General features: G+C 46.4%; 1 protein-coding gene across 1 annotated transcript in view; it reads left to right on the top strand.

Moving 5' to 3' along the window:
- LOC136943817 (G patch domain-containing protein 8) overlaps positions 1–14,927 on the top strand; it is a 32,375-nt gene extending 17,448 nt beyond the window's left edge. The window contains 4 exon segments of the mRNA XM_067237279.1: positions 222–352; positions 10,511–11,462; positions 11,465–11,527; positions 11,964–14,927. Of these exon segments, the coding sequence (XP_067093380.1) occupies positions 222–352; positions 10,511–11,462; positions 11,465–11,527; positions 11,964–14,927 (4,110 nt within the window).
- The last annotated feature ends 1,165 nt before the right edge of the window (positions 14,928–16,092 follow it).

The raw sequence follows: 16,092 nt of genomic DNA on the forward strand, positions 1-16,092 counted from the left end.
TCTTTCTCTCCATTTGTGATTGACTTTAAATGCTCACAGTGGAATATTTGAAAACATTCCTTTTTTCTCGTGCCCAGAGCTGACTTGTCAGGCTGAGTGGATGAGAGAGCGTAGTGACCTAACACGCTGCGGGGGTCGCTGGCGTCTCTGTGAACGACAGCTGCCTGATGTGAGGGGGTGCTTACACACCCCCATGTCTGCTTCCCTTGTCGCCCCCTCAGAGGCTGAAGGAGCTGCAGCACAGAGAGTTCGCTCGCAACGTGGCCTCCAAGTCGTGGAAGGATGAACGCAAGCAGGGGCGAGAGCTGCAACGCCTGCACCAACTGGCACAGCTGCAGCAGCAGAAACAGCGGTGAGTGTGAGGGATGTGTAGGGATGCGTATTGATAAGATTTTAACGATTCCGACTCCTTATCATTTCCTGCTTATCGATTTGATTCCTTATCGATTCTCTTATCGATGTTCCCCTCTACAGCCATAGGTCTGTGCGTCCTGCACCCCCCCACACACACACTTGTTCTAAACGAATTTCTCAAACTGGCTTTGACTGGCTCTGAAATGAGCTAATACCTACCACCTGTAGGCCTCTTCAGGCCTCTGTTTTCAAAACTAAATCTAGTCGGAGATAGAAACTTTCAGTTTCCTTGTGTTCAAGCTTCTATTACTCAACACTAGTAGGACTTACAGGGGTCCTAACAACAGGGGAAATAACTTCAGTGTCACCTTTCAAAAGAGACCATTTACATGCATGTACTCCAAATGGTTCAACAACAGCTTTCAATGTACTTTGGGTATGCTGTTTAGGCGTTTTCAGCCACATTTAACAGGACTATTAAAAGGTTAAACAATTAAAATCCTAAGTTTAATAATGGATTAAAAATCGATATGCTCAGTTTAATAATGCGACACACGAACGTTTGCTGATAACACACGCCGCCCCGATAACGTGAAATTATCAATAAGATCAATACTAATGGGAGACGAATGCCGGAGCTAAAATGTATGCTTCAAACGACGGGACAGAAGATAACTAGATCAACTACACACAATAAAGGCAAATTGCTTCACACAGTAACAGGTGGTTGTGATAACTTTTGCAGTTTAGCTCTACCTTAGATAGTTAGAGATGAAGCGCGAACGTTAGCTGCGCTGCTGCATGCATCGAACACATGACGTTCCAGTAACTTCATTCCATGCTGTGTGTTCAAATGCTTCTTCATATTTGTAGTATTTCCTCCCTTCGACGAAATACACTTTTTACACGCGTTACAAGTGGCGTTGTTGTAATTTTGTCGTGTGATATACAACCAAACTTTAGAACGCTTCTTCCTAGTTCCCATTATTAAACTGAGCATATCGATTTTTAATCCATTATTAAACTTTGCATTTTAATTGTTTAACGGCACAGAGAATCGTTAACAGAATCGTTAAGGAATTTTGCTAACGATTCCAAGGAATCGATTCACTGGGAACCGGTTCTAAACAAGAACCGGTTCTCGATACCCATCCCTAGGGATGTGTGTGTTTGACTTTGTGTCTGTGTATTTTGTGTGTGTACATGCACATTTGCAGAAGTAGAGGTAAATGTGTATGTATGCATGTGTGCATGTATAGTATTTTTTTTTACTGCATATGTGTCTGTCTGCATGTCTGTATGCTTTGTGTAAATGTGTATGCAACTGCAAAAACAGAGATGCATGTGTTTGTGTTTGTGTGTGCATATGTCTGTCTGCTTGCGTGTGTGTGTGCGTATACATAATGTATGTGAAGAAGGGAAGGATGGCAGAGAGGGCAGGGTGCAATGGCGCCAGTCTGAAGTCGTCAGGGTGATGGATGTGTCCAGAGATGTGAGGGCTTTCAGCTGACCTACATAGGGCACAGGTGGGATAAATATAACATGCACACACAGACACACACACTTACAGACACTCACACACCAACACTCACCGCTGCATCTGCAACTGTGCATGCATACACACAAGGTACACACACTCACAGACACTCACACGTGCACATGTAACCGTAGCAGGTTCTAATTGTTTGACCCTCAGATACACAACAATACAGAAACGTATTTGTAAAGAAAGGTTCGATTTTTATTGACAAGATTTAAAACAATAAAACTATCGCACTATAAAATACCAGGAGAAGTAGTAGTTCATAAAATAAGACGGCTAGACTGGGCACCGGCAGTGGATATGTGTCAAAGCGGCAGAAGGGACTAGAGCAATCTAAATGACCGCGTAGTAACTCCCGTAGTAAGTATAACAATGTGCACAACCAATACCAATAAATTAACACTACAATTGTATGTGTAAACGGTGCAATCAATTCGGCACTGCAAACTTGTGTGCAAACGGTACAATCAATTCGGCACTGCAAACTTGTGTGCAAACAATTCGGTCAACGAGTAGACACTACCACATCATATCATGCGGACATAGAGCTCTAGTCATAGGGGTTTTACCACATACAAGTAAAGGCACTGCAGGCAGCCAGTGGAACGTCTAATCGTACTTACTACACTATCTATGGCTCAAAAGGAGGGACGGATCACAGGCCAACCACAGTCCAGGGTTCTCACGACCCAACCCACGGCTTAGCCAATGTGAGTCCAGCAGGAGGTTGGCTGAACAAGGCGCTCCGTCCGGCAACGCCTATATGGCCCTGGTGTAGGTCTCCCGTGCTCTCGCCACTCCGTTCAGGTTGGGGGGCAAGGAAACAATAATGAGCGACAAACAACAATTCTGACCCCGGCCCAATTGTTCTGTGATCACGTTTTAGCGTGATTACTTTCCTTAGCCGAGGAAGATGCGTGTGTTGCTAGAACTCGGGGTAGTCGTTTTGGCCGATCGCTCTGGGCTCCGAACGGCGAGTAGCTGGTTCTGACTCTTGTCGTAGTATGTGGAAATCTTCGTCGTCCGGCGCGGCTCTGGCGTTGAGAGGAGATCGTGGTTCTAATGCGTGGACGCAACCAATCCCGTGGGTTGTCAATCAGCCAGCATATAAGGAACACCTGTAGAGGGATGTCTTCACAAGCACAAACAAAACCAATACCCACAAACAGACAGGCTGTCCCACCCCCAAACACATGTTCATTGTGGACATTTGCCCCCGTTACATACACTGTCCTCACAGGAGAGCTAGAGTTCACAGTATACTAGCACACAGGCCCCATGTGGTAGGACAGAACAACATCAACACAAAATATCCCTGGAAGTCTGATGAAAGTCTTAAAGGGTTTGGGATAGGGTTAGCTCTATATAAAAAGAGCATGTACCATATTTTCGTCACTGTAGGGCGCACTGGATTATAAGGCGCACTGTCAATGAATGGTCTATTTTCTATCTTTTTTCATATATAAAGCGCACAGGACTATAAGGCGCATTAAGCCAGTGTTTCCGCTATGTTGATTGTTAAATTTCTGCCGCCACGGTATTAGAAATAGGGCTGTACAAAAATTGAGGCCGTCTATCAGCCGTGATTGTAAAGGCCGAATTATACTTCTCCGACTCTGTTACGGACAGACGGACGGACGGAGTCGGATGGATTGGTTGAATTTATAGTACTCCGAAGGCTGTGGGTGCTGAAAACAATTCACCGCCAGAAGAGTAGTTGGCGCAACGTTTTCCGGACAGACCTGCCCCCACTGCTAAAAAAAATCCTAGAGGAGACACTGTAAGCTAAACAAAACAGTCAGTCAAACATTATTAAACGTGTTCACAATAACTCTCAACATTGTTCAAACGTTAATGAGCGTATTCACAATAACTCCCAACCTTGTTCAGTTGTAACACGTAAAAAAAACTTGAAGTCCGCATCGTAAGCGTGTCCCTTGACAGGTGCCATTTTGGGGTCCTTATACACACACACACTGTAATATTATGGTGAAGCACAGTATGTATTACTCCGCGACGCTCCTGACTACGGTAGCCGTAATTCTGCAAGCCGTGCAGCTTTGTAGTTTACCAAAGTCGTACTAAAACATTTTGACAGAGCGTCGTGTACCACACAAAATCGCTTCGAGGTCAGTAAGCACAACCAGAATTAATCCATATATAAGGCGCTCCGGATTATAAGGCGCACTGTAGTTTTTTGAGAACATTAAAGGCTTTTAAGTGCGCCTTATAGTCCGGAAAATACGGTATATGCCAAAAGCACTTATCATCAAGTTATTGTTAGTTCAATTATCAGATAATGTTTGTGAGACCATAAACATGGCAGAGTTGGTTTGACTATAATTACAATTGTTTCTTTTCTTTTCACAATGTATGTTTCATGTTTTGGCTGCTCGCAATGTTTGGGGCTATCTTGTTGTTATGATCAGTGACCTATGCTCTTTTGTAATGCTCTCTCTTGGCAGTCGCTTTGGATAAAAGCGTCTGCTAAATGCATACATGTAAATGTTTCCAAAGTAGCATGTAATGTGGGCTCCAGGTGGTTTGTTAAACAGTATATTGTGTGTGTATTATTTATTTTCATTCAATTTATGATAACATAAATGAACAGTTTTCTGAATATCTGATCAGTTGATGCCTTGCCACAGGGGCTCGGGTTCGAGTCCAGCCTGGGCCATTTTCTGCATGTCATCCCCGGTCTCTCTCCCTGCCTTTCCTGTCTATCTATAACTGTCCCTATCGAATAAAGCAGTAGAACGCTACAAATCTCTTAACAATCCTGTACAATTTGCCTTAAAATGCCTAAACAGGGCATACCCAAAATACATTGAAATCTGTTCTTGAACAATTTGGAGTACATGCATGGTTGTGGAGTAATAGAAGCTTGAACACAATGAGAAAGGAAGTTTTTATTTCCCCTTGAATTGTGTTTTGCATACAGATGCCTGCAGATGACAATAGGTGGGAGGTATTAGCTGGAAAACACAACTGGACCACAGCACGAAGCCCTATTCCAAGTCCAAAGTTGATAACAGTACCATACATTTTTTATATTATATACACTACCGTTCAAAGGTTTGGGGTCGACCAGACAATTCCGTGTTTTCCATGAAAACACACTTTTATTTCTCAAATAACTTTCAAAATGAATAGAAAATATAGTCAAGACATTTAAAAGGTTAATTATTATTATTAGAAATAATTATTTTTACTTGAAATATAAATTTTGTTCTTCAAACTTTGCTTTCATCAAATAATGCTCAATTTGCTGCAATTACAACATTGCAGACCTTTGGCATTCTAATTCTAATCCTTCTAATCATCCATTAGTCTTCTAAGGCAATTAGCAAACTAAATGTACCATTCGAACACATACAGTAATAGTGGCTGGAAATGGGCCTCTATACACCTATGTAGATATTTCATTAAAAAACTGACGTTTCCACCTAGAATAGTCATTTACCACATTAACAATGTATAGTGTATTTCTGATTAATTTAACGTTATCTTCATTGAAAAAAATAGTGCTTTTCTTTGAAAAATAAGGACATTTTAAGTGAACCCAAACTTTTAAACGGTAGTGTACATGTTTTTCTAAATGTACATCTAGGTGTTTTCTAAAAGTGTCTTTTGGAGACTCCAAAAGGACCCATGGTCAAATACTTTATCCATACTAGGATAAAAAGGCATTACTTTTCATAATTGTTGGCTCTAATGTAAAGTGGTACTTAGAGCTATCACATCCCATATCCAGATCCCCCATTAGTGTTGCTGACACAGAGCAACTAAAGCATAATCAGTATTTATTTCTGATACTTCCCCAAACTATTAACCCGTTATTTAAATGTATGTACTTGAGTTGGATGTACTTTTATTTATTTGCATTTATTTTTATTTTTATTTCTACTTTGTATTTCCAAAAATACTGCTTGATTTGTTATTTGAAGATCAATGAGTACTACTAATAATAATGATAATAATTTTTTTTTAAATCCCCAGGCTTTTATACAGAGTGCATTCTTTCACCACTTCTTGGAGCGATTTTGTTTTCCTAGTCCATTTTGCCATGATTCGAGATCCAAAAGTGTCAAACACTACCAAAATTCATAGTGTTTACGTTTTGCGCGTTGTTATGATCAGTGACCTATGCTCTTTTGTAAAGCTCTCTCTTGGAAGTTGCTTTGGATAAAAGTGTCTGCTAAATGCATAAATGTAAATGTAATTTAAATGTAGCTATAGGGTACATATTTCCAGGGGCGTTTCTACACAGGGGCCTACAGGGGCCAGTGCCCCTGTAAAAAATGTCCCTGGCCCCCCCTATGGCCCCCCCTGAGCTGACTGAATATTTTTTTTCGGGCATGTTGGTGGGACATGTGGGTGGGGCAGGGTGGGATAAGGTGGGGAGAGAGTGGGATGGGGGGGGCCCGCCACCTGCTCCGGGGTGGGTGTGTAACTGTCTAATATCTACCATCAAGGGTATGTAGGCCCAACTGGGGGTGTGGGTATTCAGATAGGCCAGGTTCAAACACCCCCGTGCCAGCCAATGTAGGCAGGGAAGCACGGGTGGTCCTGGTCCTCGGGGCTCCCTTGTCCTGCATGTTTTAGATGTTTCCCTGCTCCAACACACCTGATTCAAATGAATGGTCATAAGCAGGCTTCTGCAGAGCTGGATAACGACCCATTCATTTGAATCAGGTGTGTTGGAGCAGGGAAACATCTAAAACATGCAGGACAGGCGTGCCCTGAGGACCAGGGTTGGGAACCACTGCTCTAAACAACCGTCATGTATGTGTGCAACCATTTGTAAAACTGGCAGGGCAGGCAACTGTAGATTATCAAGCCCTTTCTCCTTGTGCTCATTCAGCTCAGGTAAATCAGCGATCGGCTAATGTTACCTTTTGTGCTCGTGCCCTGTTCGTACCCGCAAACACTGGCTCTTTATCAATCCACGTTTTTCTCCGTTCTTGTGTTCTTGCGAACTTGTTTGACGTCATCTTTCATTGCCCAAGTACGGTTCCAATCCAAAGAACACAAGTCACCAAGAACGCCAAAAATACTCGGAAATGTTCTTGATCTGCCCCTTTTATCCATAGATATATATATCGAGGATGCATCGGATGGTGACCTGACCAGCGAGAACGCATATGATTTCCCAGAAGTCAAGTCTGAAACTGAAAAACAGATCTAAAAAAAATTAATTATTAAAAAAAACTCTAACAAAAAAAAAGATTTGAAACCGTGAAAAAAAAAAAAATCAGCATCTGAATTGAAATGTGACGAAAAATGGGCAGTGTAGTCGCTGAAAATGTGTTTATTTTATTGATGAAATGGCTAATTTATAAATTTGCTCCGACTTTTCGCTAACCTAGCTAGCGAATCCAGGGTATTTATGGAGCTAAATCAGGGCCAAATTTTTTGTTAATTCAAGAAAAAATAATATATAGTTGAAAACTAAAGCTTGACATTGAAAATGTAAGTTTTGGTCTAAAACTTGAAAAATAAAACCATGTATACAAACAAAAAATAAGTGTACCAATTATTTTTTCTTCATATTGACTAACATTTAGTTTATATTCTGGAATTATTTTGAATAAATTATGAATTTTATATTTTCATAGTTTCACATTTCATGTTTTCATTTTTTTTCAGTTTCAGTTTAATTTTTTATTTTTTCTGTTCTGTTTTTCAGTTTCAGACTTTTGCGTCCGCTTCGCCAAGGCAACACGCTGGCGCCAGCGCACAGGTAAGACATGTGAAAGATATTAGCCTTTTTGAATAGATACTTTGGGACATTATCCCCGCAGTGGCATTTACACATACTCTCAAAAAGGCTCATATCTTTCACATGTCTTACCTGTGCGCTGGCGCCAGCGTGTTGCCTTGGCGGACCGGACACCATGCCGACTGCCGAGTCTTCTGCCTCTTTGTTATGCTGTCACTCATAATTCCCGCCTCTGAGTTGAAGCCACGCCCCCTATGCAAAATCGGGGCCGAAAGTCTGAAACTGAAAAACAGATCTAAAAAATACAAATAAAATGTAAATCTATGTGAAAATATAAAAGTGAAAAATGAAAATTAATAATGTATTCAAAATAATTCCAGAATTTAATCGAAATGGTATTCAACCACCTGAAAAGAAAATTGGTACACTTATTTATTGTGGGAATACATGGTTTTATTTTTCAAGTTTTAAACCAAAACTTACATTTTCAATGTCAAGCTTTAGTTTTTCAACTATAGATTTTTTTTCAAAGTTACAAAACATTTGGCCCTGATTTAGCTCCATAGGTATTGCGCATTAGCCAAGAAAACCCGCATCTCAATTCATTCTCCGTCCTTGCGGTCTAGCAAGACCGTTCTCGCAAGGACGCTTGGCAAGAACATTCTTCTCAAGAACGCAAGTACGTTCTTAGGGTTCTTCGGATTTATAAACAGCCACTGTTCGAGCGAGGCAACTTTTCTTGACGTAAGCAAATAAATGGGGTGCTAGTATACCCATTTTGGATTGGTTTATAAATTAGCAAAAATCAGGAAAAGCTAGTAGTAAGAACCAGGTTTGAGAAAAAAAAAATTATTGGGAGAGATAGTTTTAGATATGTTGACTGGAGTTAATAGAATAAAAACGACCGGACAAGTTGGGTAGCAAATCGGAAATGCAATACCACCTACATCCACCGGGGGCCGTTGCCTCAAGCCGAGGGGAGAGGGGTGGGGGTCTGGTCTGGTTTGAAGCTGTAATGCCAAAAACTGTCCGGGTGCTGTCATACCAAAAACGGTCCGGGTGCCAAAAACGGTCCGGCCTGACGTCACAATGCCGCTCTGATGCAAGGATGTGTCCGTCTCTATGCCAAACCTTAAATTCCTGAGATTGCTACACGCCCTAGCGGGAAACTGTCCTGGGCTGCGTTTCCTGAAACCATTGTAAGCCTAAGTTGATCGTAGAATCCATCGTACGACGAATCTTAGTTTTACGGGCCGTTCCCAAAGACACCGTAGCTAAAGTGTCTCTTGAAAATTCGTAGCTCTTGAAAGCGCATAGATTAGCCTACTCCTTACGAGCATGTTTGGGAAACGCACGTAAGAAATATCGATGGTTTCGTTATTGTGCTCGATCGTTGCTACTATCCATCGTTATCGGGAAACGCAGCCCTGGTTGTTATACTGGTTGCTGGTAGGCAGTTTTGTATTTAGGCCTATTTAAAACAATTTAGCCTACCCTACGATTTAAAGTTTTCACTCGTTCGACATTTTTGAGACAGAAACGTGCGCAGGTAGAATATTATCCGTATTGCCTTCCCGGTCTGTTAAAATCGATGCAAAATAATTGATTTTTTCGACTAAAAAAGATAGGCTATCAACTTGCAGATAAACACAGTAATGTAATCGCAAGCATTTAGATGATGCAGTGGTTTGCTATTGAAGGCTCTGGACATGACATGGAAGCTCCTATTGGATCAAATGAGGTGTCAATCGAAAGGCCAGAATGCAGATATTTTAGGAATGTTTACATCCAAACTGAAGTTGGTTTATGTGAATGACAATAGTTCAAACATTTATGGACGTAATACTGTGTTTTGGATGAAATATTTTACTTGACTGGATCGTTTGGACCTTTGATAATGTAACCAGACCATTTTTGTTGGCATTATTGTATAACTGGACAACTGTGAGGCTCGATAAGTGAGTCGTCTATGTTATGTTTTGTTTACCTGTTGGTGGTCGGTGATAATACCTGCTGTTGCGACTCAATCTTGAAATGGTTGGTCTTGTGATTTCATTAAGTGAATCACAAGAATCATATCTTTCCACGATATATGGCATGTGTATAGGGTGACCAGACGTCCGGATTTCGTCTGGACAGTCCGGTTTTCCAGCACTTTGTCCGGACCACTGTTGCGTGTCCTCCTTTTCGCCTTTTTGTCCTCCTTTTTGATCCTTCCTGCACACCGTCGCAATGTACCACTCGCGTGGGCTTCAGGGCCAAAAAGAAAGACCTCCTTCAAACCAACGTGGAGTTCAGAAATCCACTTTGCCAATAAGAGCAGCACAGATCAATATCATGCCTTCTGTAAGCTCTGTCGCATTGATATAGACGTGGGTAGTAGGGGGAAATGGGCTTTAGAGTGGCATGCCGCTACGGCACAAGGATAATGCTAGTTCTGCCGGGCACTCTTCCTTAACATCATTTTTTGCTCCGAACACAACAGCAGATGATAAAACAACCGCTGCTGAGCTGACCACATTATTTCATGCTGTGAAACATCACCACTCTTACAGGAGTTTAGACTGCAGTTTAGACTGTTGACTTACTAAAATGACTAATGTTATTGTCTGAATTTCATACTAATGGCCTCCATCCCCCCCGGTCAACAACCTTTTGGGATTGTCCTCCTTTTTGACCCTTTGTCCTCCTTTTTGGACCCAAGTGCCCTCCTTTTCAGGGTCATGCTTCTGGTCACCCTACATGTGTACCAATATAAAACGAATAATATTGTGCGTCGCGTAGTTTAGCACTTAACAATCCTACGCTAAGAGGTTAAAAAAACATGTTATGACAGAATTTAAATGTATGTATGCTTCCTCTCTTTTTTTCTCTCTTTCTCTCCTCTCCAGAGGTACAGGATGGGTCTGTTGCCTCAGAGGAACCAGAGGGCTGAGACATGTGTCCAGTCCTGGGGGTAGCAGCCTGACCCACAGCCCTCTTCCCACACTACCCCAGACCTCCAGTCAGCCCTGTACAAGCCCCACTAAACCCCAGGCACTGGACCAATGCTCCCATCTCCGCACTCACATCCACTCCCCTCCCCAACCTACTAAAGCACAAGACCCCTCAGTCGAAAGGCCTCCTGCTGTGAATCCCCAGTCTTGCCTGGACCTGTCCCCTCCGCACTCTCTCTCTGGGTTGGACAGGGATGGCACCAGGGTGGGGGTCTCCTTCTGCTTCTCCCGGAGGGGGCAGAGGCTGGAACCATCTGCATCTGTCTTCTCAGACCAGGAGGAGGAGGAGAAGGTGAGGCGAGTGCAGAGAAAGGCCAGAATGAAGATGGAAGAGATGGATGAAGAGGTGGGGCAAGGTGGTGAAATGTCGCAACACACCTTCCTCCCAGAGCAGCGGGGTGAGGGGGAAGAAGGGGAGGAGAAAGACCGTAGCTTAATGAGGGACTGTTTGGGGCAGAAAGAAGAGCAGAGCCGAGAACATCCAGTGTACCGCAGCACTTTAGAAAGCACCATTAAACACAGGGATAGAATAGAGGGAGGCATACACTCCTCCTCATCCTCTTCCCCCTCCTCTTCCTCCTCATTGGCCAGAATACGAGCACTCTGGCACACACGAGACAGACAGAGGAGGCTATCCCTCTCCGACATGGAAAGGAATGGAGAGATGGAGGAGGGGAGGGAGGAGGGCGGAGAGAGGGGGATGAGGAGAGAAGGCCGAGGGCAGCCTCCAGCCTTGTATGCGTGTGTGCTCGGCAGAGACGGGTCCAGCAGTTTGAGATGGCCGGTGGAGCTCCTGAAGTTCACCAAGACTCAACCTCCTCTCTCCTACAGCTGCAGACCTCGCTGTCTCTGTTTCCACGGCAACCACAGCGGAGTGTTGAAGGGTCGTCAGAACACAGGGAGGAGAGAAGGGTCCAGCTCACACACGCGCGTAGAGGAGAAGAGCTCTCACACACTTCCTGTGCGGACAGAGGACATCAACTCACACAAACTTCTGACGGTTACCAAGGAATTTAACTCGCACACACCAGCTATGCCAACAGAGACTATTTACTCACACTTAAGCCCCATTCTCACAGAAGACACAAACTCACACACACTCCTCACTCACACAGACGAGGTGAACTCACACATACTGACACACACAGACAAATCTTACTCACACACACTCCTCACACACAAGTCGAACTCGGGTCTGCCCCCACCACTTGTCAAGGGTCAGAAGCAGCTCCATGGCAGAGCTGTGCCCCCCCAGACAGAGAACAAAAGGAGGACAGATATACAGTCTGCAGAAGCACATCCACCCCCCCAGAAAAATCCACCCCCCCAGACACATCCACCCCCCCAGAAACAGCTACCACCCCAGACGCAGCTACCACCCCAGATGCATCCACCCCCCCAGACACATCCACCCCCCCAGAAACAGCTACCACCCCAGACGCAGCTACCACCCCAGATGCATCCACCCCCCCAGACACATCCACCCCCCCAGACACAGCTACCACCCCAGATGCATCCGCCCTCCCAAACACAGCAAGCCGCCCACATAGAGAACAGGAGACAAGCTGTGTGGCGTCAGATCTCATGCGAGGGACAGATCCACCCCTTCCCTGACCTTAGTCACGTTGACAGGAACAACAAAAACTCAGACAATCCTCTGGGGTGGAGATCAGAAGGCGAGAGACGGCAGAGGGAGCGAGCTGTCTCCGCCGGCGACCGCAAATTAGACGCTGTCAGCAGGCCAGGCATGGAGGACGTGCAAGCGCGCCAGCCCAGGTGTGTGTGTGGGAGCGACACTTGCCCTGAGCGTGTGTGTTCTCAGCCCGTGGGCGGCTCAAACGCGTCGCCCAGGAACAGAAGTGATGGTGCAAAGAGACATCGGCTCATAGAGAGGAAGAAAGGAGTGAGAGGAGGGAATTCAAACAGGTGTGGAGTGACAGCGTGCACTCTGAAGAGCGTTGTTGCCACGGTCTCCGGCGTGGCTGTCGGGGAGAAAAGAGGAGACACCGGGGCGCGGGTGGGGGTTAGGAGGAGGATGGAGGATGAGGGGAAGATGAAGGTGGGGAGGAGTGTTCGCAGGCCAGCGAGTGGCTGCCTTTCGCAGAAGTGTGAGTCTGGAACTGGCAGAGAGAAGACTTCCAGGAGTCCCAGTCCAGACTCGCACCCCTCACACTGTCACCCAGCCCTGGGCCTAGCGAGGACACACACTCTCCTTCACACACAGAGAGAGGGGGATGGAGAGAAGGAGGGATGGGAAAAGGGTGAAGGACGGTTTTCCTGGGAGCCACGCTTCTCCTCTCTGCAATCTTTGAAGTTGTCCTGGGAAGCATGTCACCATGGTAACACCGGGGGCTACCCTGACTACGGTTACCCTGACAACAGTCCAAGCATTGGCCCATTGAGAAAGAGAACATACATGCAGCAGGGCAGGAAGTACAGTGAGAGGAGGGGGGGGAGTTTGGAGCTGAAGGGAGGCTGGAGAAGGAATGAAAGAGGAGTTATAGGCAGAAGGTACAGAGAAAAAGAGGAGAAGAACAGCAGGGAGAGAAACAGGCAGGTGATAGAGTCAGAAGCCTGGGACTGGATGAGTGGCCCGAACCCTGGTGGTGGATTGGTTTGGGGTCGGTGTGACTCGAGAACCAAGCACAGAGCCCTGGAGTGGACCAGGGCAGCCAGGGGATGCAGCCCCAGTCCTGAAGGTTGGATCAGGCTGCATGCCGGCTGGAATCAGAAGATTGGACACCCCAGGGTAGAAGACATGGATGGGGGCAGAGGTGCAGGGGAACCCAGCCCAGACAGATGCACTTGGGGCAGTGGAGACAGCTGGGAGGAGCAGGGTGGCTCCAGACACACCCTAGGTCCGGGGGATAGGAGAGGCAGCCCGGAGTGGGCCTGGAGGTTGGAGAACAGGCGACCCCCGAGCCCTGATTACTGTGGCAGCAGACACACACACACTCCCAGCACCAGGTATGTGTGTGGTGCAGGGGGCACAAGGGGCCTCAGCCCTGGCTCCTGCAGCAGTATCACCAGTGTGTCTGAGCTGAGTGGGGAGTGGAGCAGGGAAAGTATCCGCTCAGGGCTCACCCTGGGTGGGGCAACGAGAGCCACAGCAGCCCTGGGCCTCTCACTCTCCATGGAGCGGAAACATTCACAGAGACCCTCACCCACCCCAGCACCACAACCCTCCCCCACCTTTTCCAGTCTTCTCTCTCCCCGCTCTCCCCCTACAGAGAAACCAACTGCCCCCAGACACAAATCACCCCCCTCTCCCATGACGGTTCCCAAAACTACACTGGACTCCAACCTCAACCTTGACCCCATGATCCCTGACCCCAGGCCCCCTAGGGCCCCCCTGCAGAAGAGGAGCCTCCCCCTAATAGGTAAACTGCCCTCCATACAGAGACGTAAAAGAGAGAGAAGGAGGGAGGGGCGGAGGAGAGAGGATGAGGGTGAGGAGAGGGAGGAGAGGAAAGAGAGGATGAACACTGAGAGCAGAGAGGACACAGACAGTCATTTGTCTCCCCAGGACCAGTCAGGTTCTCCCAGCCATCCCTCCCTCCACCAATCCCAACCCAGGTCTGAGGATGGACAGACAGAAGGGCCAATCACCTTCAGCGCTGAGGAGATGGACAAGTACCGCCTCCTGCAGGAGCAGGCCAGAGTGCACATGCAGAGACTGTTACAGACTCCTCAGGAAGAGAAAGACACAATCACTCACACACACACACACCCTCACACACACACACATACACACACACACATGACCCCCCAGGAGGAATTCACACACCTTTCTATACAGAACCCACTACCGGTGCGTTCCCACCCCATGCACACACATGCTGCATACACACACAAACAAGAATCCTCCGCCGCACAACTGATGACATTGACCCCCCAGGATCTGTATCCACAGCCCATCCCTCTGGGGCTCCTCTCTCTCCCCCCTGCCTCCCCCTCATCCCCCCTCCCCAGCCTCCATCACATTCCCCTCCAAAACACAGCTCTTTCCATGGCCTCCTCCTGCCCCTCCCCACCCACATCCCTCAGTCCCCACTCGCCTCACCTGCCCCACTCCATAGCTCCCCTGCATCCTCATCGTCCCCACCCCCATCTCGCTCCCCTCTCCTTCTCGTCTCTCTTCCCCTCAATATTGCTGCCCCATTCCCCCCTCCCTCTCCTCCCTCCTTCCACAGCCCTCCATCCCTCCCCCCCCACGCCCCTTCTCCCCCTGACCCTGCACCTGCACCCCCTGCGGCCTCAGACGTACATACACAGAGTCTGGCCCTTGAGGTTTCAGCAGAAAGCGCTGTGATTCTCTCTCTAGCGTGACGGCCATGATGACTCCCTGTCACCGCTGGCTGGTATCAGTCCTTAGAATCAGTCCTAGAAACAGCCCCAGAACAACTACAACAAGCTCTTAGTCACCACAAGAGACAGTCCCAAGACCCATTAGAAATAGCCGTGGAGCCAGCTTCTAGAACCATTGGAATCATCCCTAGAACCAGCCCTAGAACCACAAGAATCATTCCTGGAACCAGCCCCAGAACCACTACAGTCATCCCTAGAACCACTAGAACCAGCCCTCGGGCCACTCAGAGACAAGACACTGACCATGGATCACAAGTAGAAAAGAACAACTGATGCAGCCACATCAATTCAAATAGCACCACTGGACTCTGTTTGTAAACTCTATCACAGACACACATAAACACAAAATACACACTCGGACACGCCAACATCAAATATGTTTGACCTTTTTGAAATAAATGCAATTTCCCATTTAGCCAGAGTTGAACTGCTTGCCTTCGGACACATGGACAAAGCAGGTGCCAGGAGACGTGGCCCTTTGATCCCGGGGCTCTCCTCGCTCTGTGCGGAGAGGAACAGTGCACCTGCTACAAAGACCAACTGGCCTCCTCTCATCTCCCTCTCTCTGGCCACCTGCACAGGAGACAGACCAGCTGTCTTTTGAAGTACTCTTCACACCAGAGAGAGGAGGAAGAGAGAGGCGGAGAGAAAATGCCTGCTCTGCTCTGACTCCATTACTCTGGGGTTATCTAAATCCAGGAGAGAGCTTTTATACAGGGTGAAACACAAGCCCGGTGCTGGGGCACAAACACAAACACAACCCTTGGAAATAGGCAATAACTGTTTTCCAGTGGACTCGTAAAAAGACCTTGAATAGTATTTAATAATTTAAATAATGTCTGTTGTGTAAATAATTTGTCCAGGGGTGTCGTAGAGAGACTGCAGGAATAAAACAGGAACTGATGGTATTGTTGGTATGCGTGTCGTTTTTATTTCACATACATTTACATTTACATTTATTCATTTAGCAGACGCTTTTATCCAAAGCGACTTCCAAGAGAGAGCTTTACAAAGTGCATAGGTCACTGATCATAACAACAAGATAGCCAAAAAACATCGCGAGTAGCCAAAACATGAAGCACACATTGTGAATAACCAAAGTAAGTGCC

This window comes from Osmerus mordax, chromosome 6, assembly GCF_038355195.1.
Source record: "Osmerus mordax isolate fOsmMor3 chromosome 6, fOsmMor3.pri, whole genome shotgun sequence".
NCBI lineage: Eukaryota > Metazoa > Chordata > Actinopteri > Osmeriformes > Osmeridae > Osmerus > Osmerus mordax.